Source organism: Pongo abelii, chromosome 11, assembly GCF_028885655.2.
Source record: "Pongo abelii isolate AG06213 chromosome 11, NHGRI_mPonAbe1-v2.0_pri, whole genome shotgun sequence".
In the NCBI taxonomy this organism is placed as follows: Eukaryota; Metazoa; Chordata; class Mammalia; order Primates; family Hominidae; genus Pongo; species Pongo abelii.
In genome coordinates, this window is record NC_071996.2 from 23,244,021 (window position 1) to 23,269,784 (window position 25,764).

Genomic DNA, 25,764 nt, shown 5'->3' on the forward strand with positions numbered 1-25,764 from the left:
ACAAAATTAACATGTGCACGCCAAGCCTGCCTGGCTTCACCCTTGACCTCACTGAGTTTGCCACGCTTCACCTGAAAATAGGAATAATAATTCCCTACCAGCCTGGAAGCAAGAACAGCAATTTTGGGGGATCTCTCCAAACGTTATGACTTATCAAGTCAGTGTAGTATTTTCCCCAGGGGATTGTAAGTTTGGAGTAGCTTCAGTTTATTTTGACACAAATAGAGCAGTTGGGCCAAGAAAAAAAATAGGCTCATGGGAAAAATACAAAGTAGAAGGAAATAGAGTCATAAAATGAGACTCACAGGCCCCTATCTTCACGAAATTTCCACTCTATAATTGCAGCATATTTTGAAAGATCTTGCGTTAGGTTTGGAGAGAATGAGACATTTTCTTTGCTGTTACATACGCATGGGCATGACGGTAGGTGTGACAGTCGTTCCTAATTTATACATGCAGATAGTGGATCTTCAAGCCTTAGATCAGTTACAGTCTCTTCATTTTCATTCTGCAGATAAAGACAATAGTACACTTATGCTAGTTATTTTTCTACCCAGGGCCTATGGCTTGTTGGCGTCTGACCAGGAATGCATACTCAGATCTCTCCATTGGATCTTGGATTTTTCTTGCCTCATCCTCATATTGATGGACACATTAGTGGGGAATAACAAAGTAGAAGGGGCAGTACTATTGACCGTTCCAAAGGTGAGAATGCCACACGCTTGCAGCTTACATTTCAGAAGCTGCATGTTGTGAAGAGTCTCCTGCTCTGTTAAAGAATTGTGACTGGTGAAATGGCATGGTTGCAAATGTCCCTAACCATCATGGTGATATAACAGCCTGAAGTTAAAATATTGATTCTGGAAATCCAGTATGTATTGACTCATGTATCAGCACTTCAACCTGTCAAGGGGCAGTGCTGAGAGGAACATCCTATTCTAAAAACGCAGCCTATTTCTGGTACTCAGGAAACACTCATGACCACGGCAGCTGTGTCAGTGATTACAATGCTGAAGAATGCTCCATTTTGATTGAAAGATCCTTCAGTGGCCAAAGATATCTAGAGAGACATATTCAAATTAATATTTAAGTAATGCTACACTCAATCGATTCCAGTAAAGAAGCACATGCCAATGATATCTTTTCCTGCCTAGCAAATATAAATATCCAGGGCCTTTCAATTTCTGAATAATACAGAATGCAATTGTTCATTTTGGTGACTATAACTAAGCACCAAAATGCTTATTTATTTATCTGTATATTTATTGAACAATTGAATTGTGCAAGATGGAAATGTTGAGACTTCAGCTTTGTTGGCTACCTGACATTTCTAAATGGGCATATCACTGAACTCTAAATAGGAAAATTCAAACTGAAAGACCATTAAAGTGACCTCCAACAGCATTTTATTCTTCTTCAAGTACATTAAGACAAATTCAATAAAGCAGAGTAACATCTGAGATGGGACTTATAGGAGAGAAACATAGCAGAAGCAGGTGCTCTTGACACAGCTGACCTTGGCTCCAGCTCCAGCAAGATATCTCCTCCAGACCCATCGACATGCTCTTACAGCTCATTGCATTTGTGATCAATTTAACCGAAATGTCTGCAGATAGAAATCTGCCATGAAACACAGCTGCCGCCTTTCCCTTTTGACTTGCACAAACTTTATCACATATCCAGTCCATATGATAATTTCGTAGCTACATAAAATTTGCATGAAAGGGTACAAAAATTATTCCATCTTTATATATACCTTTCAGCCAGAAAGATTCATAAATACTGCCTGAAGATAAATTAAACTTTGGCATGGAATAAAATTTATGAAAATTGTGAAACACTTGACTTGATTCCACCAAAAAATATATTAGATTTTGATGACTAGCAAACTTCCTCAGAAGTCACCCATCAAAATGTGATGTTTAAATAGAATTAAAACAGCAATATAAATTTTTAAAATATTTTAATAGTGAATCATATCACATATATGAGTTATTAATTAAGCAAATGACTTGCAATCACAAAACTGTTTTGATTATTTATATCTTAGCTTCTGCTGGATCTGGGGAACATGACAGACAAAGAAAGAAATACGGTTCCTGTTGAGAAGAGAGAATATGACATCCTCACACTCTATTACATATTTTCTTTTAGCTGGTGTGATTTTAATGACTGCTTTCCTCAGAGTTAAAAGTTGCACAAACCTAAATTTAAAGGAAGCAAGTAAGAAACTTCCATTGAGTGCTTATGGCATTTCATCACTAGCAGTAAAGCTATGTAGTGTGGGAGTTGGCAAAAAAAATAAATAAACAAAAAAGGAAACAAAGTTAAATCTGGGTAGACTGACAAATTCTGTTACTTATTTACATCACTGTTCTAAACATCTGAACTCCAAGTTTTATATGAAAGCACACTCTTCGTTTTGGTAGTATTGACAATATTTCTTAACTTTAAGAGCTCAATTTTATACTTTAAAGCTTTACAAGCCCTCCTCAACCTACGTTAATTTTTTTTTAACTACAGCTATAAGGCTCACCCTGTATTAGTCTCTCTCTCTCATATCTCTTTTTCTCTCTCTCTCTCTCACACACACACACACGCACTCCCTTATGTTTAACAAAATGTAAGAATTATGACAAAGGAAACAAAATGCCAACATAAATGTAGTTAAGGCTCAGGCACTGAAGAGAGACTTCCAAAACCCCATGCTCTCTTCTCTGTGAAACACACACACACACACACACACACACACCCCAAAGGATTATGAACTCCTTGAAAAGCAGTGATAGTGCTCAATTCATCTTTCAATACCCACTATCTAATGAGATACCTGACCAGTTGTAGATGCTCAGTGACTATTAGTGGAATGAAAGAAGTGAGGAATGACTAAAGAAGGATGCCTGGATCTTTCCAGGCCTCCACCAGCAGCAGCTTCCAGTTCAGATGAACAGCCTGTGGCAGGTTGATCCCCAGTGCTATGATTTCAGGTAGTATCAAAGAGGCCCCTGATTTAGAAAGGGATAATTCCTCTCTCAACCATGTTACTGATGACGAAAATCCCTTTAAAATGGCTCAACTATATCATTGCATGGATATCAATAATTATCAGGACCAGGGTAGCACTTGGAAGGGCGGCCCATGACTTAGAGTCTACACCCACTAAGGTGTAAAGAGTTGACATGTCCTGTCCCTTGGGATAGATTTACATTACAATGATGAAGAACAAAAGAGGTCCCTGGACATCTGAAGACAATATTACAAAAAGAAAATGTACAGAATCTGGACAACCTCAAAATTTGCTAAAGGTTAGCATTATCTTAACTTGATGTAGCTAATGAATCCAGACAAAAGGAATGTATAGAATGAAATTTGCCATTAGAAATGATTTATGACATTTTGATCATATCCCAGATCTAAAATAAAAGAGAAATTTTTCTTGGGCATGGTCACACAGTGATCTTGTAGGGTTTAGCACAAAGGGAGCCTTAAGATGTCCCCTACCTACAAACAATTGGCTGTTCAGCTGCAGTCGAAAATGGCCCTCCTCCGACGTCTCCCTGGTGCTCCTTGGAAGGTTATCCACCTGCAGGGAGGTCTCCTTGAGGTTCCTCTCAGCCCGGACATAATGCCATTGGTTGTCATTCAGAAGAGAAGGAGACTGGACTACAAGCTCCACAGGACCGTTCCCGACATCGATGGTGAAGGTGATCTCTGAAGGAGCTGAAACCAGAAAGGAAAACAGGAAGAAGGATAGAGGGAGTTGTTAGCACATTCAAGGCACAGGCTTGAGTGGGAGAAATGATTGTAAGTCAATATCAATGTAGAGAAGACTTCTTTTGAAATCCCTGCAGCATTGAAATCACCATTAATAGTAACAGCTACCAAATTAAATGTGTATACTTGTTCCAAGCTGTTTTTTTCCTGCTACTTTTGCAAATTCAGGAAACAGGATAGGCACCTGGACCATTCATGCTGATCTGATAAACCTGCATGCATGCTGAGGCCCTGGATTTTCTGGATCTGTTGTGGCTTCAGCTGTGTCCTCCAGGATATCTGCAGACATGAGGTTAGCAAGGCAGCTCCACTCCTGCAGGGAGGCGACTTAGGCCCTGGGAAGTCCAGTGCTTCCTCTTTATTTTACTAATGCATGTTGTATAAGCATTTGTGCTATTTCCATAACGAAAAAAGCTCAGAAAGTTGTATTGCCTTGTCCAAGGAGACGCTGCTGCAGGTGGCAGTGCCTGCAATCAAACCCAAACCTCCTGTCATCACTTGGGACTCCTCCCATTATTCTTTCTGCCTCTCTATAACAATCTTTGTATAATGGAAGCCAGATGGCACCCAGTCAGAAATAAGCATACTGATGATGGTGAAATGACAATGGTGATGGCAGCGGTGATGGTGGTGGTGGTAGTGCTGGTAGTAGTGGTGGTATTGATGGTGGTGGTGGACATAATGTTAATGATGATGGTGATGGTGGTGCTGATGGGGGTGGTAGTGATGGAGGTGATGATGATGGTGATGGTGGTGGCGGTGATGATGATAGCGGTGGTGGTGGCAATGGTGGTGATAATGGTTGTGGTGATAGTGGTGGTGGTGATAGGGGTAATGGTGATAGTGGTAGTGGCAGTGCTGGTGGTGGTAATGGTGATGGTAGTGATGGTGCTGGCAGTGGTAGTGTTGATAGTGGTGGTGGTGGTGGTGGTGATGGTGGTGGTAATGGTGACAGTGATGGTGATGGTGGCAGTGCTGGTGGTGGTAATGGTGCTGGTGGTAACGGTAGTGGTGATGGTGGTGATGAAGGTGATGGTGATGGTGCCAGTGATGGTGGTGGTGATGATAGTGGCAATGGTGGATAACCATTAAGAGAAAGAACTGGAAGGGGTAGCAAAGTGGGAACAACGAACTCTATGCCAGGCACCATGCTAAGCACTGACCATGGATTATCTCATTTTAATACACAAAACCACCCTATGAGAAATGTAGCATTATTCACATTTTATGAGTAAGGAAACTAAAGTGCACAGAAATATAAATAATTTGCTGAAAGTGTCTTAAGTGGTAAGTAGAATCTGACTCCAAAGGCAGGGTTCTTCACCATTTTGCTCTATTGACTATATTGCCTTGTGTTTTCCATTAGCACATAAGAATGTTCTAAATTTAAAGGAAATGGAGAGGTTAATTGTAATTTACAAATTGAGGATGAGGAGAGGACTGGAACTTTCATATGCTAGGCATTCCTTTTTTTCTAGGCACCTTCACAATTGCTCCCTCTCCTCTACCCCCTGAAATAAGAAATGGGTATTTATTTGATGAAGTCATCAACTGCCAGATTTAAATTATCAGAAATGCCAAAAGACAAACTCCACCCCAGAGCACTTTCTTCCCAGCCTTTAAACCTTAACCGAAAGCAGCCTCCATCAAAGTCCCCATTACACAGAATTTTGAGTATCTGAGAGCTTGAATTCTTTTGCTTTCTGGCAAGCCCTGGCCTAACGGAGAGGTAGTAAGGTGGAAGCAGTAAGAATGGGACTTGAGAGCTTAGACTCTGGAGCCACTGTGACCTAAGGAGAGTTTTCAATGTCACCATGCCTTAATTTTCTTGTCTGTAAGATGGGAATATAAACAGTACTTAAATCATCAGATTATTTAGACATGAATCCTGATAAAGTTATTAGAACTGTGCCTGGCACATACTGCATGTTCAACAAGTGATAGCTGTTGTTATTATTACCATGACCTGTGATTTTTCAACCTAGGCAAATTGGCTTCAGGTTACAAATTCATGCCTTAAAGGAAGCAGAATTGAAGGGAACAGATTGAGTGACGAGAAGTTAGACTAAATAAGAGTGAAGGCAGCCCCTTGAGTCTTTCCCTGTTTCTTATTCAGATCATCAGTGCCACCTGGCAGCCCTGCACATCCCCAAATTTAAAAACACTTAACTGAGAGATGACTAGACCCTACATTTACATTTTTCTATAAAACACAGAATAAGATTGGTGAGAATTTGGGTGAAGAATGTTAAATATTTTGCTAAAAGCTTTCCTGCAAGGCTAGTCTTGTGGATAATAAATTCTACTGAGACAACACATGTTTGGGGAGGGCTTGCTGCTTCGCTGTGACTAGCCTTGTCCCCTGACCACAACCTCCATAATAGGTTTCCCATCTGTGCTTACCTCTGCTCCAAACTGCAGCCCCCTGCTGTATAATAATCTGTTTACTGTCTTCCCCGAGTCTCCAACTCTAGAAGAACATCTGATTTATCGTATACCCAGAGCCTAGCACTGTGCCCTGTATACAGGAAGTTCTCATTTCATTCACTGAAACATCCTTACACTGCACATACTAAATGCAATTATGCAATTTTCTTTATACTTTTACAGTTTTATACCAAGGTATTAGGGTCCTTGCAAAGTCTTTAAAATTATTATTATTTAACTTTATTAAAGCAACTATTAAAGACATAGTATGTTTAAGCCGCACCTCCTAGAATCAGTAAAATTCAATAAAAATAGTTAATATTTATTGAGTACTTACTGTGAGCCAAATACCTTGCTACTCACTTTTCATTTATTGACTCACTAAGGCTTGCTACAACTTTATGAGACAGGGGATCTTTTACAGATGAGGGAAGTGAGGTACAGGTAGCTAAGTAAGCTGACTCAGTGCAGTGGGGCAGAGTCTGGATGTGAATCCAGATGGTGGTTCCCAGGGCTCAATTTTTAAATCATTATTCCTACGATAAAACCTCCACACCTGGAAACCTGTGCAGTTGCCCTGGCTAGTCAAAGCTAGAATAGATAATAAAGATGCCTGAAAACAATGTGAGAGAATGAATGATACATCCCACTGTGGCCCAGTATAACAGGGCCCTTAAGGCAAACTCAAGCTGGGTCTCACTTGCTGAAGAGGTGGACATAGCCCACTGGCCCTGAATAGGAAGGGAGAAGACCAATGAGAGCATTAGCTCTATCATGAACTTACCCTCTAAGTTCAACTTCCCCCAACCTTCTGACGAATGCCTTCTCTCACCAGCTATTTCTTTATGGTTCAAGGCAAAGCTAAGGAGTCTCAGCCTTTCAGGGCATTTTTATCAAGCCAGGCCCTGTGCTAGGCACTGAGAATTCTGAGACAAATGAAACAAGATGAGTTCATGATTTACTTTTGAGAAGACTGATAAAGAAAAGAAAGGGCATGTTTAGGGCTGTAATGGAGTTTCTACCAAGTGCTCCTAGGACATGAGAAGAAGCTGCTAAGAAGACTCCTGTATGATGTTCTTCCAGGACTGACCACCAAGCCCATTAGAGAATATCCTTAGGACGCACTCTGCACTTCTCCCAGCACTCAGTCCTGAGCTCCATGAAGACGGAACCACACTCCATTTCTGGGTTCTCAATCCCCACCCCAGGTCAGCATGAGAGAGATTTCAGGGTCCATTTATGGAATAAATAATTCATAAGGCCTTAACATAGTGAGTTAATCTCTCTGGCCTTCCGTGTGTCCATGTGTAAAATGAGAAATATGAACTAAATAAAATACTGTTAAAACTTTCCAGGGACATAATCTCTTTAAGGATCTGATGGCAGCCACATTTTCTATCTCTAGAAAAATAGTACCTGTGGTATTGCACAAAATTGCAGGGGCTTCCCCTATATCCTGTGCCTCAAAACCTGGATGTAATTAATTGTATGTTCTCTTCAGTTCTAACATTGTCAATCCTGCGGACCCGTGCAAAGCAGAGTTGAGGGGTGCTGTAACGAGCCAGACAGAGTTGAGTGGGTCCTGGATTCTAACCTTCCCAGCCGTGCGATCAGGGCTTGCCGCTTCCCCTCTCTAGGCTCATCCTGCCTACCTGTGTACTGTGTGGTGGTAATCACAGTACAACACAGTGATCGTCATCGATGGGAGTCCTTGGAAACAAAATGAAATCAGGAATGTAAAGAATTGTATAGTGTCTAATCAGAATAATTGCTCAACAATTCAACAAAAGTGTAATTATTAGTAGTATTCATTTGTACTATTTTCTGAAGTTCTAACTATAGTGTGTCCAAGTTAACATCACTTTTGTAGTATTCTCAGTATGATACTTCTGAAATGATAAAGTTAAATCTTTCTTTCTTTCTTTTCTCTCATATTTATACAGTAAATATATACATGAACATACATATACATATACACACACACACACACACATACAGTATATATATGTATAGTTTTTCCCCTGAGCAGCTCAGCAAATTTCTGGTTTTGTTTCCTTTCAAGGTAGTTTTAAAAATAAATTACACATTTCAATTCTGACAACTGCCTTAGAAGAATCCTCATTGATTGTCTCCCTGACGACTACCTTCTTTCTAACAATACTGAGTTTGCTTTGGGAAACTCTTCCCTCTTTCATGTTCCCATGGGCTTTAGGGGAAGCTAGCCCACTCTCTGGTGTGGGGGTAGGCCCTGGTATAAATCAATCTGCAATCGATACGTTCCCAGCCACATACACATTGGTTCTTGGGGGCCAAGTGAGTGGCCTCTCAGGAGGATTGCTTGTAAGGCTGGAAAGCAAGGATTCTTCAACAGCTGGGATGCAGCTCCACCATGATGGAGAGCGAGCCTTAGACCAAAACCATCAGATGACTGACAACTTTGTTAAACTACTGAAAACAACCATAAAGGAAGCCAGTCCTACCTCCTCTGGGCTTAGTCACATGCTCCAGTACCAGTGAATTCCCATTCTTGTGGTTGCCAGTTCAGATTGAATTTTCTGTTATTTGCAGCCAAAGGCATCTGGGTGGCATATGGATGTCACCAACCCCATATTGCATAAATAAGCATAGGAAGGGAGAAGAATTTGCTCAAGGCAGCTCACAAACCCACTTGGAAGAACAAAAGCTCAAATCCACATTGGGTTCTAGTCTAGCTTCTTTCCACTTTGCCAGACTGACTCTCAAAAGCCATTTCCTTCTGATCTCCTCATCTACTCTAACATATCAATTTCTACCTGTACAGCCATTGTGAGATGAGTATCAAAATAGTTATTGTTTTCACAGGTCCACTAAAACACATTCACTAAGACTTGCGAACATAGTGGCGTGTCTTCTTTTTCATAGAGTATGGGCTACAAAATTCAAATATCTTTGAAAGTAGGCTGGAAGGAAATGGATTGAAAATTTCATGGGAATCTACTGTTCCCTGTCCAATAATTTGGATATATCAACCTTGGAAACTGCTGCTCAGATAGTTTTAGAGGAACACTCCTTAGGGATGGGAGGGAAATCTATTCTGAGGCACTGCATCTGTTAAAAGGCCATTTCCTTTCCAAGTGCCTGGTCTGTGGAGGTTTATTGCTATGAAGCCTTTAGGGTAAAAATTCCATCTGCCTAAAATGCGTAATATGAGTGTAGCCATAAATAAAGAATGAAAGATGTTTCCATCCCACTTTGGTCTTTTCCCCTTTTAAATATTAATAGTAACAAATATTTGAGAATATAAGATCTTGAACTTTTCAATGTTTTTATATAAAATCTTGTCTTGGAAATTATATGTTCTCCAATCTGGTGATATATTATATACCAAACAATTACTTCAGTAGGTTTTGATTTTTGTCAAATGTAATTCTAAAATACAGTACCACAAAGTGCAAACAAACTGGACATTGATATGTAATTAACACTAAATCATCAGTCATCACCTTGTAATAATATACGTTTGCTGCTGCTTTAATGAATCAAAAGGCCATGGGGCCTGATTTTTATTAAATTTACATTGAAGTTATTATATACATATTATGAAATTGTTGGCATTCAACTCAACATTTTTAGAGACTGGCCATGTTAGGTATGAGGGATCTTGTTTCACACCAAAGCCACAAGAGCTTCCTCCCATTAATAGTCTCAATAGTTGGAGCAAAAGGAGGTTAAAACTACCAATTAAGAAGATTTTGTATGTATTGTGCAGTAACTGCAAAAGAAACGCTTAGCTGCCTGGAAATTTGCAGGAGACTTAAACACCTCTGTCATCTCCTCCAGTCATTTTTTTTTTTATTTGTCTCCTTTTCTGGAGCTCTCAAATTCCAATTTCTGTTGCTAAGACATTACTTATGCTTTCAAGGGTATTTCATGCAGTCACATCATTATAGTGATATGGTCAATTGCCTCAATCAAACTACAGAAAAGCATTCATTTAGACACACATACATAGGGCACCTAATGACAAGCCTGAGTCTTTATGGTCATGGGAATAACAAGGGCAAGGTGGTGGGTACAGCCTACCCTGTCAATAAGCAATAAAAAGTACACTGAGTGCGGAGAACCAAAAAAATAGCAAAAGTCACTAAAAATCCATCTTTTTAAAAAGTATTACCATACACAAGTAATTCTACGCAATGTTAGTGTTAAAACATTCCTTCACCAAACAAATCGTTTGTTGGTCTGTTTCAATAGATGCTGAAGCTACTGTTTTTTTTTTTATTTTTTTCTACCTATTTTTTTTTTTTTTTTTTTCTGAGACAAAGTTTCACTCTTGTCACCCAGACTGGGGTGCAGTAGTGCAATCTCGGCTTACTGCAACCTCTGCCAGTGGGGTTCAAGCAATTCTCCTGCCTCAGCCTCCCGAGCAGCTGGGATTACAGGCACCTGCCACCACACGTGGATAATTTTTGTATTTTTAGTGGAGACGGAGTTTCACCATGTTGGGCATGCTGGTCTCAAACTCCTGACCTCAAGCAATCCTCCTGCCTAGGCCTCCCAAATTGCTAGGATTACAGGTGTGAGCCACCGTGCCTGGACTTAAGTTCTTACTCTTAAAAATAAACAAATATATTTTGTTTATATGATGCCACTGTTAATTTTTAACAATGTGTGTATAAACTTCAAATTAGTATGTTTTATCTCTTTCCACTTAATAAATATTATATTCTGAGGGAAAGTTAATACAGAGAACTCTAGATTTACCATTGTCTCCTAAAAATACAGACTCAAATCTATTTGTTTATTTTTAAAAATAAGAACTCAAGTTCTCATTTTTCATCTGTATAATTACTGTGCTAGCTTTATTTGACTCAAATCTAATGTTGAATACATGAATGTATGGAACCACAGAGATTTGAGACAAAATTTGCATCCTACTAGAACTCAAGCAATTTCAAATTCTTAGGAATATGGTAACTTTTTACCTAATAAAATAGAAATTTATCATGAATTTTCTATTGAAATTATTGCAGTAGATTTTTTTTTGCTTGCAGGGACATGTAGAAGTTTCTAGAATCAATCCTGAAGTAAAAACATTGACAGTACTAGAATTTACAGAATTTAGTATAAAATGAAATTTTTATGAATTTTTAACAAATATATTGGGAAGTTTAAAACTTTATCTAACTATTTGTATAGCTCTTGCTTCATATGAAACAAACTAAAATTAATAGAAAGTATTATTTTCTCAATATAAGATAAATGGACATGAGTACACTCTCTTTTGAATATAAACATATGAGAAAACTTAAATTTTATGAAGTCACTGTCAAATTTCGAGAAGTAGAGACTCAGAAACATAAATTTTAATGTTACTATGATCACAACAGAGCAATATATAGGTAAGCTTTTTCCCTTTTTATTAAAAATGCCACTTGATGTAATTTTTTTAAATTGTATTTTATTGGTATTGGAATATTGTTTCATTAGTATGATTATATACAAAATGTTTAATTATAGGAAATGTCACCATCTGTATTCCCATTATTTTTCATCGCATATCATGATTATTACTGAATATAGTTTATATGTAGGGTATGCAGTGCTAAAAGGTGATCCACATCCTGGCTTCAAGTTTATTAGATAAGCCACTGTCCATGGGGAAGTGGTAGAGAAACTGTGGGGATTCTGATTGGATAGTCACACGCTCCTAGTTTGGGAAATAAGTCAGGAAATTAATTTTGGAGCAAAGGTAAAGCAAAAAAGTAGACCCCAAATATGATTAGAATGCATAATAATCCTCTTTTCAGCTTTGCATGGAAAGTGTCATGAATAAAGTCCTGTAGTGTGGAAGATTAAAGTCACAGGTAAGAAATACTTTTGGAAACTGTAATAGGTGTCTATGGGAATTTTCGGAATGCCCATGTTTTGATGAGAGAATGACTGATTAAATACTGACAGGTCATAATAAATCATAAAGCATCAGAAGGAACTAACATTATCACTGCTAATTTTACAGATGTCCAGTGAGATTAATTTGCTGGTACAAATGCCCCACTAGTGATTGGTGGCAAAAACAAGACTAAAACTTGTTTGTTGATCAGTTACATTAAATTCATAATTGAGGGCACTTACAGCTTATTTCGAGTCGAATGAAGTCTTTAATGCCAAGATTTTCTAGGAAAACTCCGGATAATGCTGTGGTTTTAAAAAAGAAGGAAATATCGGCACTGAATTCCGCATGGAAGGTAGGAAAGTGGAGGTAAGAGGCTTCTGTATAAAATGAGACGGCGTTCCAGAAGCGTCCTGCAAATGAGAAAATCCTTCAACATGGTTTATCGTTTTCAATGGGGTATGGGAAAGCACTAGGCATGTGGATAATTTTCAAGACTAGGGCACACTGCAGGGAAAAGGGATAAGGGAGTAAAAACATCTTGTGCTCATGTAATGCAGAGAGAAAGCTTCTTTCGATTTAGTACTCACGGTCACCATAGCAACGCAAGGGACCAATTCTCCAAGCGGCTTCTGAGTTTGATCTGTCGGTATCAGTGATAACTATCTGAGTGACAGGCAAGTGGTCTTTGAAGGAAAGAAAGCCAGTATCATTTGTCCTGCAAAACATAAATTTAAGAAAAAAAGAGGACAAAATATGGATAATCTAGGGACTCTTTTCCATGACCCCTCTTTTCAGAAGTGATTTGGCCAGTTGCAGCAGGGTAGGGGCAGAGAGGGAAAACAGAAGGCCTTTCATCGCCTAAGTGTGTGTGAAGGGAAGGAATGTGAATTACAAAACCCATGGCTGGCGTCCAAAAACAAGTGAATTTTACATCTTCCCCACGTGTGCTTGTAGAAATGGATAGTTTACAAAGATGCTGCTTTTGGTGGCTAAGAGCAGCCCACCAGCTCAATGTGTGCTAATGTGACATTAAATCTCACCTTTCATTCCCATAAAGAGATCGGCTATCTCAGCAACTAACTTGAAACAGCCATCACAAATTCCACTCAAAAATCACTCCAAGGACTTGTTTCAGCCACCTGCCAACAGGTTTTGATCAACTTTAGATTTTTTTTACCACCTTTTAACTCGAGGTGCTTTGTAGTTACTGCTTCATTGCTTTTCATTTTGTTCTTAAAGATCTAGGTAGTTAGTGACTCTGGCTTTGTTTTTGTTAACCATGCAAATAAAATATTGACTAATCACCTTTGGATAAAGTTTAGAAAGAATAGGATAAGCCATTGGATATTTTCCCCTTTTGTTTAAGGTGGTGTTTTTGGACTCATGGTAAGGGCCATATCATTTGGCTGAGAAGGAAAAATTGGATGTAGGAAACTAGCATTGAATGTACAATGGTTTTGAGCAGAAATACACTAGGGGATAGGTATTTTTCCCCCAAAAAAATCCTATGCCGTAGGTATCTTTATGCCCATTTACAAATGAGGAAACTGAGTCTCAGAGATATTAGACAGCTGGCCTAAAGTCACACCTCACACCACAGAAGAGACAGGGACAATGTCACATTCTTGGTATCCCCAGTATTTACCCCAGGTCTTTAAGGACACAGTTTTAGAAGTATACAGATGTGTTCTGGAATCTCAGTCTCCAGGTCCTAGCTGTGTTAGACTGGGCAAATAATTTCATTTTTGAGATCTTCAATGTGCTCAATTTTAAAATGGAGATAACATCTACATCACAGTGACTGATGGGTTTAAAAGAGATTATGTAGTCACTTAGCATGGTGCCTGATCTATGGTAAATGCTCAAAAATGGTGGCAGTGACACTTATTTCAGTTCTAATCTTTGTTCTTGAACTACTCTGTGGCCCCAGGCAAGTCAATTTATCGTTTTATGCATCCACCTATGATTTTGTACTGGAGAGCGTATATTACACAGCACATGTAGAAAATTAAATTTTCAGATTTATTATCCAACTCATGAAAATGGAGAAAAACATATTAATTCATCTCGATTATGAATAAGTCAAATATTCACCTGTACATATATTCCTACAGATCAAAAGGAAAATGTAAAGAAATATACCATACAATATCTACAATTCGAATACCCGTACTTAGAGGCCATTCAAAGGATATAGAATAAGGCTTTTGTCTCAGCTTGAAAGTACATCTATGAATGTTGCATAGACACAGGCATGAATTTCAATCTCCACATTCCAGTATCTTTTCAGGCAGAGATTTCAAAGCAAATTCCAAATAGCCGAAGTGAAATGAAGACCAAACCCAAATCCTCTCCTGAAGAAATTCTGTATTGCTATAGAATTGTATGTCTCTCCATTTCCATTTTCAAGGTGAAAATGGTAGTTTCTAAAGTCTGCCCATCAATGCCAACGACTGCCTTTCCTATACACTCTGACATCTTTTCTACAAAAATTTGATATTTTTGTGTCAAGTGTTGGGATCTAAAAATAGCACTCTAAGAATAAAATTCTCTTCCAAATAACAGAGGAAATAAATCATATTTAGTCTGATAATGCAAGACACATTACTAAGAATACTTTCTACCTGAAAACTTAAAGTAAATTGCTCTCTAAAGCTGTCTAATGGGACAGAAACATATACAAATTTAGATGCCTACAGGGGCCAAGCGAGTCAAAAAGCATGTAAATCTAGCTTTGTGTTAGTAATAAATGGAAATTGACACAAAATCTCAGTGTCAGGGGGAAGGAGAGAGAAGTATAAAGTAGGTGTCCCAAGTAAAACAGACCTGTAGTACTCATTAGCAATAGGAAATTATGCTATTCTGTAGTATGAGACCAAAGAGCCAGGCTAGAATCTTAATGTAAAAATTTTCAATTTTTGAATATTGGCGATGAATTTTAAATTTCTTTAAAAAACTATAGTGGGAACCCACACTGACTGGACCAATAAACTGCATATGAAGGCTGTGTTGAGCCTATAGGCAATGGAGTCATCAAGGGGAATTTGCATATTTATTCCTGCTTTTAAGGTCATATTAGGAATATGATCGGATTTAATTAAATTTGTGAGTGACGGGTACGATTCCAACACTTCAAAACAATGGGTAGGACAATTGGTGGTGATGGTAGTGGTGATTGTCATGGTGGGTTTTAGTCACAATAAAAGGATGCAAATGATGGTGGTACCTATTAATAGGCAAGGAGTCTACAGCTGTAGATTTGCTTTCTTCATGCCAGGGTAAGGACTCTGAAAACTTTCACTTCCTTTGTAACAATGCACAAGGCCCTTTCTAAGTACAGTTGAGAGATGATTGTGTTGTATGTAGTAAGAAAGCCCGTCGCTGGGATCAGACGACATGAGTTAGAATCCATGTACCTCACCACCCTAGTTGTATAACATCAGTGAGGTCACTCTGGGGATCAGCTTTCTTATGTTTTAAATGGTTATAATAATAACAATAATTTGATATTGTTGTATTAATCAAAGAGAATAATGTATACAAAACAATGAACACACCAACTTGTACATAGTAGTGACTCAATACATAGTTATGGAAATTCTCATTGAAGTTTGAAATAGAAACATGACATACAAAGAATATATAAAAGGAGAACAAGAAATGGCACCCCACAACTGGAATGCATGAGCAGAGCAGCCAGACATTCTCGTTTATGGAGCCTACAAAAGCACATGGATTAGGCATATGATCCTTAAAAAACACTTTAGTATGACCTAAAAATAATAAAACACATGTGGCAAGAAAAAAAAATTAAATATTCTCAAGAGCAAGGGTATGGTACAGAATTAGTCAATGTGGTCTTCTCTAAGTTTAAATATCTGAATCTTGGTATTTCACCAAATTTAGAGTGGCAGAGCGGTGGGGGCAGGGTGTCATTCAAGTTCGATGAAATGTCACAGACTGCCATTCATTTTCATCAACGAATTTTGGTTAACTGCTGCTTGGTAAGCTTATTTTAGTATATAATTTGGGTGACTTAACTATTAAAAAATACAGTGGGTTTTTTCCCCTCTTTTGTGTCCTTTCCTCTTTCAGTCACTCAGAAGTAGCAAATAAAACATTATATATATGGTAGACAAACAGAAAATTATAGGAAGAATTCAAGAACTCAGTTCCCTTTGAAGCCCATGTGTGAATCTGAGTGGATCAACCTCAAGAGACTCCACACCCCCTTCTCCTGAATGGGGTACATGATGTTTTTCATTTCTTATGGCTGCAAAGGAGGAATGGCCTGTAAGATGCCTGCAAGCAACTCTTCAAGTCTGCAGTGCTGCACTGATGCTTGCTGATAATTCTATCTTAGCTTTGTTTAAGGAGCAATTATTTTTCTTTTGCTTTCTTTCTCAAGGCTTCCAGATTTTAAAAAAAAAAAAAAAAAAAAAAAAGACCGAGGAGTTTAGGTAACAAGAAGCTTTAAATGAGCTTAAAGGTCATTTGGCTGCCAACCAAAGCAAATGCAGGCATTGAGTGGTCAAATATACAGTCTACCCCAGGATAATATCCATCTCCCTGTGCTCCACACAGGGGTGGGCGGGGGGGACTGGACCACATCTGCAATCTTGTTTTTATTTCCTAACATAAGAAACAAGCGGTTAAGGCAAATTAAGTATGTATTTAAAATGTTCAGAAAGTATTTTTTTTCTATAAATGCTCCAGAAATCTGAAACCATAGGACTTTTCATAAACAGATACAAGAAAACAAAAGCAGGTCTTGGTATATGAATCAGCCAAGGTTTACTCAATGTCACTTTACTATTAAGAAATTAAAATGACACTCAAGATGTTAGAGATGTAAAATTGATTTAAAAAATACCACAGATGAAGATTTTGGGAGTCATAATTTGTAGAACATTCCCTCAATATAAAGAAAGAAACAATTAGTGGTGCCATTATATATATATAAAATGAATACATATATATATATATTTCTAGAAATATATTTATACATTTCTAGATTGCCTTTGGTCTTATTGAGGAAGCAAGTAGATTAAAAGCCAAAACTATTAGACTATACACCATACTTGTGATTCAATACCACTTAGATCTTGATGATTCCAAAATAGATATCTCTCTTTCTCTGGAACACATCAACTGTTTGTCTTCTCCAACTCTTCAAATTTCTCAAGACTCAACTCCAGTTTCCTCTCAAAAATGTTCCCAAATGTTCTGTATTCTCTTTTCCTTCTCTATTCTAATTTTAATTTCTTGCATAAAATATTTTGTGACATTGATATATATATTGACTTGTGTGTGTGTGTGTGTAATTCTTGTTTTCCCTGTTGGAAAATGAGTAAATGTTTTGTAGAGAATAAGCTCGGCATTGATCAGCAATCTAGCAAAGGTATCTACAAAGTCAGACCATCGAACCCACTGTGATTTGCTTTCTCTTGGCTTGAGCAATCCTCACCTTGTCCATGGCTAGTATTTTATCCTGAATCTCATCTTCTTCTGATTTCTCAGGGCACTTTCTCCTTCAATTAAGCTCTCTCTTTATGTTGTACCTTCAACTTCTCCCACTTTTTCTGCTTGCATGCTGTAGTCGTCCTCAACCCTATCTCTCAATCTGGTTACTTCCCTTCTTTTCTCTTCAGAGCCAAATTTTCTTCAGATAATTGCCTGCATTCTCTCATCTCATCTTTCTCTCATCTCATCTTCCTCTGCACCCTTTTCCTCCTCAACCTACGACAATTGGCCTTTTCCCCTTTAAGTCCACTGAGACTACTCTTATTAAATTGCTAGTTTCCATGGAACATGTCGGCCCCTAATGTCCTTCACTTTGTTACACCATTTTACATTTTACTTTTGCCTTCTTTGCTGCTACACACACACACACACACACACAGACACACACACACATGTTCCTCCATGAATATATATTTATTTGACTATCTACTAAATCCTTCCCTTGGATGTCATCAGGCACCTTAAACTAAGATGTTGAACCTCCTTCACTAGTCATTTTCTCAGAGGTCAGCTTTCCCACCTGACTGTCACTCAACTCTGTGAATGACTTGCCCTGTACACCCAGTTGCAGAGATCATAAGCATAAGAGTCTTCATTTCTCTGCTCTTTCTTCCTTCCTCCCTCGCTCTTAATTAACAATTTCCACCAGTTTCACCTTCTTCATATCTCTCCATTCAACTGCTTTATCCTCATGCTCCTGGACTCAGTTTTATTTTGAGATCTTATGGTTCTGCCTAGGCTTTGGGGCTGGTGACATAGACTGGATCCCTGCTTCTAATCTATCCACTCTCTTAATTCCTATCATTCTTCTTATTATTCCAGGAAACATGTTTACATAATATGTACCATGATTCATACTTTATTGCTTAAAACCTTTTAAGAGGTCTCTACCTCTCACAGGCAAAGTCCAAATACCAAAATGTTTATAAAGTGGACAATAAAATTCTATTTTAAGTGACTGTTGCGTTTCCCAGAGATAAACTATTTTTTGAAAAATAAGATCCCTAAATTAGAGGCACTGCTAGAGTTTGAGGTTGCTGCTTTATAATGTACTGGTGGTTTGGGGACTCAGATGAGCAACTCATATCCTTGGAGCCTTTCCCTGGCCATGGGGGCATTGAAGTAGAGTGTCACACATGAACTCACTTAATCCTGAGAATAACGCTAGGAAAATATTGTAACAATTACCTGCATTGTACAGGAGCAATAACTGAGATTCAGGAAGGTGACGAAACTTCTCAAGGTTTATCATTTGCAAAAGGAAAGGCCAGGATTTGGACACAGATTTAGATGCCAAAGCATTTGCCTATAACCACCAATGTCTCCTGTGCGCCAACACGGGTCTCCCACCTGCCGACAGCAGCTCTCTCAAGAGTGGAAGCTGGTGTTTCTCACATCAGTCTGTGCCGCCTCTGGGCTGTGCTGGAATCACAGCGCCAGGACCTGAGTCCTCACACTGTCTTCTGTAAGTCTCAGGGTGACCATCCCCGTTCTGTGCATACATGCTTTCTCCACACAAGACACAGCTCAATTGACTAGGTTTCAGTTTACTAATTTGCAATCATTTTCCAGCCCTGCATTCCCTGAGATTACACATGGATCACCTTGACAGGATTTCTGGGAGTCCATGAGCTCTTCTGTTACACATTCACAAGGAATCTCTTGGTTTATTTACACACAGGGCAGATCCATCAGTTACATGGTGAATTTTACCAATAAACTTTCAGAGATCAGCCCTATTTTGGGGAAAAGGAACCTCAGTGCTATTTCCTTACTCCACTCGAAGTTTGTTGGTTGAATGAACTTTGTGCTGGCGTGCTATTACTTCTGTTGTTTTTGTTCGTTGCATACATGCATATATACTTTTCTTTCTTTTCCCTTTAGTTTCTTTTTTTTTATTTCCAACTTTTAATTTCAGAGGTACATGTGCAGGATGTGCAAGTTTATTACATAGGTAAACGTGCCATGGTGGTTTGCTGCACAGATCAACCCTTCACTTAGTTATTAAGCCCAGCATCCATTAGCTATTCTTCCTGATGCTCTCCCTCCTCCCACTCCCCAGCCTCCTACAGGCCCCAGTGTGTGTCATTCCCCACCCCAATGTGTTCATGTGTTCTCATCAGTCGGCTCCCACTTATAAGTGAGAAGATGCAGTATTTGATTTCCTCCACCAGTGTTAATTTACTGAGAATAAAGGCTTTCAGCTCCATCCATGTCCCTGCAGAGCACATGATCTCATTCCTTTTTATGACTGCATAGTATTCCATGGTATATATATATACCATATTTTCTTTATCCAGTCTATCATTGATGGGCACCTAGGTGGATTTCATGCCTTTGCTATTGAGAATAGCGCTGCAATGAACAGACTTGTGCATATATCCTTATCATAGAATGGTTTCTATACCTTTGGGCATATGCCCAGTAATGGAATTGCTGGGTCAAATGATAGTTCTGTCTAAGTCTTTGAGGAGTCGCCACACTGTCTTCAAAAATGATTGAACTAATTTACACTGCCACCAACAGTGTAAACATGTTCCTTTTTCTCCACAACCTCTCTAGCATCTGTTGTTTTTATGTCTTTTTAATAGCCTTTCTGACTGGTATAAGATGGTATCTCATTGTGGTTTTGATTTGCAGTACATGCATACAGACTTTTCTTAGACATCGGTTTAACTTCTATAAATCAATGTTGCCTTTTATAGTTTATTTAAGATCAGATGAAAATGGAGAAAATAATAATAAAAAGACGGTTGATAAATCTTCGAGCTCTGACTCCATGCCACCTCTGCTGGGTGCACAAATTATTGCTAACTCAACCAATATTTCCCAGAGATAGATATTCCCCCACTTTTAAAAAATAAATTAGAAACCAGAAGCTCAGAGAGGCTAAATGACTTAGGCTTTCTAGTTAATAAGTGACAAATCCACAATTTGTTCTTTCCATTACATAATAAAATATTACTGAGAGATTCATTACATTTTACATCCAGAAAATGACAATGATACTAGCAAAAATAGCTACAATTGGGTGTATTCTAAGTGTTATTACATGAATTAGCTGATGACACTTTCACAAAATACCTATAAGACAGATGTGCAAAGGAGATGGAATTATTTCTCCTTCTGCTACATGATGAAGGCACCACATTTTTTAAAAATGCAGACATTGGGATTTATTTGTAGTTCACAGAGAGCATTGCCATGGACCACAGAAGCAGCCCCAGGCAGAGTAGAAATGACAAAGACTGAGAGAATGAAAGGAGCAGGAAAACAGCATCACCAGCTTCCCATTCTGTCAGAGCTGTCCCCTTCAGACATACTTGGCTAAGAGTTCCAGTAAATTCTGATCAAGAAGAAGTTGTAAGGAATGTCTCCCTGTGTATCTGTGTTCTGACTGGTGAGTTCTGAATATCCCTGTGGTTAAGCCATCTCCTCAGGGAGAGGATCATTTCATGTAAATGCAAAATCATAATCTCTATAATGACTTTGAGTTTTATTTCTGATACAATTTTCCAATTGCTCAAATAATGAGACTTTGCAGACAATTCAGTGACAGTATATTTGTAAGGCTTGACAGATAACTGATGTAATAGAAAACTCAGCCTACGTTTTGTTTTCCACAAGATAAAAAAAAAAAAGTATTTCATAGCTATGTTTTGTTTTCCAGAACTCATGGATGATAAGCTGTTCATATTAGATATTTTTCCCTAAAAGGTGGATAGGATGGTGGCATCATTAAATAAAAATAAAGAAAAAAACCCTCTTTAATGCTACGCTAGGCAAAATATCAACTATTTACCTCATTTAGAATTCTACAAAATAATGATGCGATATTTTGGTTTTGAATTTTCAACCTCTTATTACAAGTTCTTTTTTTCTATTTTCATATTTTTTTCTTTATCTCTTAATTGGGCAATGCCTTTTTATTCTTTCCATTGAAGTACATCACAAAACATCCTGCCTAAAAAAAAATGTAGGCTGGGCACAATGGTTCACTCCTGTAATCCCACAACTTTGAGAGTTTGACGCGTGAGGATTGCTTGAGGTCAGGAGTTTGAGGCTGCAGTAAGCCAAGATCACACCACTGCACACTAGCCTGGGTAACAGAGTGAGACTCTGTCTTAAAAAAAATAAAAAAAAAATTGAAACCCAGTCATGGGAACATTAGCATAAGCAAGCCAGTATTAAGTTACTCCAGAATGTATACTTTAAGAGTATATTCAATGACTAAAAGAGCAGAAAATAACCAGCAAGTGGAGCGCATATTTGGCCAGAAAGAGTGGATGAGGAGAGAGAAAATGTTCCATCTCCTCATTCATGCATCCTCTCATTCAGCAGTTAATGCGTGGAGGACCCACCACGTGCCAAGCACGCTCCTCTCCAACGCAAGAGGCTGGCCCTTAGTTTGCAAGATGCGTGTGGGAATTCAGGGAATGAGTGAGCAAAAACCCACATAAACCCTTCCTAATTCCTGTCTGCCTAGAGAACAGGCACTTTCAAAACTCAGTAAGCAGTAGAGTAGTTCATAAACAGATTCATGAATAATAAAATTCAACCAATAGAGACTGCCTAATTTATTATTATTTTTAAATAAGGGATAGAACATTAGTGTGCCCTGAGGTGAACTTCTTATTTCTCTCAGAATTCAGGACTGGGGCCCCTTCTCAAGATACTACGTGGTCTAAGTTGCCCTTAATGCACGGAGCCTGGGAATCTCAGAGGTGAAGGTTTTGAGGAAACTGAAAGAGTTCTGAAAGATCAAATAATGACCCAGGTGAGGAAACAGCAAAATTTGACACCACTAGGAGGCATCCAGCATCATTTCATTCTGCGTCTCATGGGAAGGGAATGCAGGGCCCTTGGGAAGGGCAATATCCTGGGGCCTGGATTAGACATGCATTCACCAAAACAAAAGCTTATTTTGAAGGCAAATGTTTACAAAGATAACTTTTGGAACAGGAAGTTCACTTGTAACTACTTTTTAAAAAATTAATCGTTTAATTGAACAACAAAAATTGTATATATTTATAGGGTATAAAGTGATGTGTTGACATATGTATAAATTGTGGAATGGCTAAATCAAGCTACTTAACATATCTATCCCCTCACATGGAAACAATCTCAGTGTCCATCAGTGAGTAAATGAATAACGAAAATATGTATATAACCAATGAACTACTGTTCAAGCTTGGAAAATTAAGAAAACCCTGCCCTTTTCGATAACATGAATGAACCTGGAATATGTGATGTTAAGTGAAATAATCCGGGCATAGAAAGACAAATAACTACTTTTGATAGCCAGAAGAAAATCAATCTGTAGCAAAAGGCAGGTAGGTTAAAATTTGGTAAGTATTTATTGTGAGATTGTGAAACAGGAGTAATGGCTAACAAGGAAGTAAATTTCAACTAATCCTATCATGGCTATGGCTTGACCTATCTAAAAATACATTGGTAAAAACCTGTCTAACAGAAATCATTCACCCATCGTTCATTCATGAATTTAGCAACATTTATTAAATAATTTCTCTGTAACAGAAAAGTAGAACCAAAAACTAAATAGTAGCTTAAAGCTCCAGGATTCCATGTGTTAAAAAGATAACATCCCATAAAAATATTCTATTCTTTAAGGAAAAGAATAAAAGATTTTCTTTTTTGGATTATCAGATGACCAGAATTTACACCTTACATCATTTTCTCTTCCTATTTTTACCATATCACTTTATACAAGGGTACGCTAAGGGCAAGAGGCAAAGAACAGAGTTACTAAAAATCAAATAAAAACTTCTGTACTTACTTCTAAAATAAATAAAAGAATGTTCTACTGCTAAGTAAAAGAGCTTCACTTTAGTGCAACCTGGTTGTTTGAATGAGAAGACTCTTCATTTGGGCCACGGGTCATCATCATGAGGGACACTGTGCATTCTCTCTGCCTTCTCCAACATGCTGCTCCACCAGCCTTTGATCCCTCTTGCTGGATGACTGTTTTTCCACCTTCCACACAGCCCAACACTCTCCCGTGCTGTCTCCAGGGTCTGCAACCCGGAGCTGTCACCAGAGTTTCCTTTCTTACTCTCAACAAGCCAGCACTCTAAAGTAGCTGGTTCAGAAACTATCTAGTTGGGAGGATTCCTAGAGATTGAATGATTATGTTGAGAGACGTTCCTTTGCAAATAGTCATTAATCAGTAAAATTATTATTCTTTACATGTTCCTTCATTTATTCCTTTTTCATTACGATTTAGTGATTTCGCTGGGATAGAAACCCCTAGGAAATCAGCTAATTCCGATGGGTAGTTAAGGCTTTCCCCTTACTCTAAGGAAATGTGCTTTTGAGGTTCACTGAATGACTTTTTTTCTCTCCCCACCCACCTCCATATTGTGAGCTGTGTCACTTTCACTCAGCCCTACAACATGCACTCATTATCTTCATTTACTTGGGTCTTATTGAAATGTATGTTATTCAGTTACAGCGGCTTATTAAAATAGAACAAGACGGCCATGGTTGAATGCACCTATAGTCCCAATGCTTTGGGAGGCTGAGATGGGAGGATTGCTTGAACCCAGGAGTTCAACACCAGCCTTGGCAACAAAGTGAGACGCTTACTCAAAAAACTAATAAAACAAAACAAAAAATTATCAATCACTGGAGGCTTAGAAGATGCCCCAGTTTCCCTAAGCACCCTGGCTTAGCAAAAAGAAACGTGTGCTTCAGTGATGTGATTTGAGAGATTGTAGGAGAGTTCTCTCTAGCATCCTCACTGGCTATTATTCAAAACCCCAAAATTAGCAGCTCCTTTGATATAATCACTAAGGGCATCCTTAGATTCAGTTAAATGTCTACTCTGCCCCTTAGTCAAGCGACCTTAACCAAACCATTTATGATCTCTGAGCCTCAGTTTCTTTTTTTCTGGGGAAAAGAAATAAAACCAACCTGAAGAGTAATTGAGACGTTAATATAAGATACAGTATATAAAATATTAAGAACAATTCAGGATATGATAGGTAACATTTAAGTGACAATACTATCTAGGAGTTGTAACATATTAAACTGCTATCCACTGGGTGCTATAAAAGGCCAAGTCAGTTTTCTGGTTAATTTCACAAGAGCAAAAACTTGAGGGAATTTTACAAGGCAAGAATATCCAAAGTTTCTCTGAGGCACACAGAGCACCACTGATATAAAAAGAGGTGTGGTGGTCTAAAACAAAAATTTTAAATGTGTGGAAAGTCAGTTGTCAAGAAATAAGTTGCATGTATGTTGAAGTTGATTAACTATTTCACAAGTGTGTTAGCTTTTGTACTTTTCCTTTCTGCAGTAAATAATAGAGTTTGATAGATAAATGCATTTTCACAAAGATGTGCCTGGTGTCATGTGTGAATACTTATCCTATGCCCGTAATCCTTGTACAGACAAAGCTAGCTCACTGTTATTTCCATAAAAGGAGCTTCATAACCTGGATTTGACTTTCCTCCTTTCCTTTATCTTCTGTACATTTCTCATATGATGACTGTGCAACAATCACACCAATATATTTGTGGTTTAAGAGGCTGGTGATTTTTATATTATTTTAAATTTCCCCGCCGCACACAGATGATCCCCCTACCCCCACCCCCTACTTGTAGTACACCAGTTTGTTTATTGATTTAACTAGCTGCTTCTGCTCCTTCAAAACGTAACTGCTGCTTCTCTTCACAATCTAAATTTCCCAGCTCATTTCTACCCCAGGTTCAGGAACATCTGTGCTTATTTCTCTCGCCAAATTTTTTAAACCCGTGTATTTCTATTAGGTTGGTGCAAAACTCATGACAGTTTTTGCCACTACTTTTTTTTTTTTTTTTTTTTTTTGAGATGGAGTCTCAGTCTGTTGCTAGGCTGGAGTGCAGTGGCACGATCTCGGCTCACTGCAACCTCCGCCTGCCGGGTTCAAGCGATTCTCCTGCCTCAGCCTCCTGAGTAGCTGAAACTACAGGCACACACCACCACGCCCAGCTAATTTTTGTATTTTTAGTAGAGAAGGGATTTCACTGTGTTGGCCAGGTTGGTCTCGAGCTCCTGACCTCGTGATCCGCCCACCTGGGCCTCCCAAAGTGCTGGGATTACAGGTGTGAGCCACTATGTCTGGCCTTGCCACTACTTTTAAATGGCAAAAACCACAATTACTT

At 38.5% G+C, this 25,764-nt stretch overlaps 1 protein-coding gene across 4 annotated transcripts in view; it reads right to left on the bottom strand.

The window, feature by feature from the left end:
* Positions 1–25,764, bottom strand: part of CNTNAP5 (contactin associated protein family member 5) — a 985,650-nt gene that overhangs the window by 147,527 nt on the left and 812,359 nt on the right. For all 4 annotated transcript variants that reach the window (XM_054549187.2, XM_054549188.2, XM_054549186.2 and 1 more), the window contains 3 exons: positions 12,664–12,791; positions 12,316–12,486; positions 3,502–3,720 (listed from right to left, as the gene is read on the bottom strand). In XM_054549187.2, the coding sequence (XP_054405162.2) occupies positions 3,502–3,720; positions 12,316–12,486; positions 12,664–12,791 (518 nt within the window). The remainder of the gene's footprint in view (positions 1–3,501; positions 3,721–12,315; positions 12,487–12,663; positions 12,792–25,764) is intronic.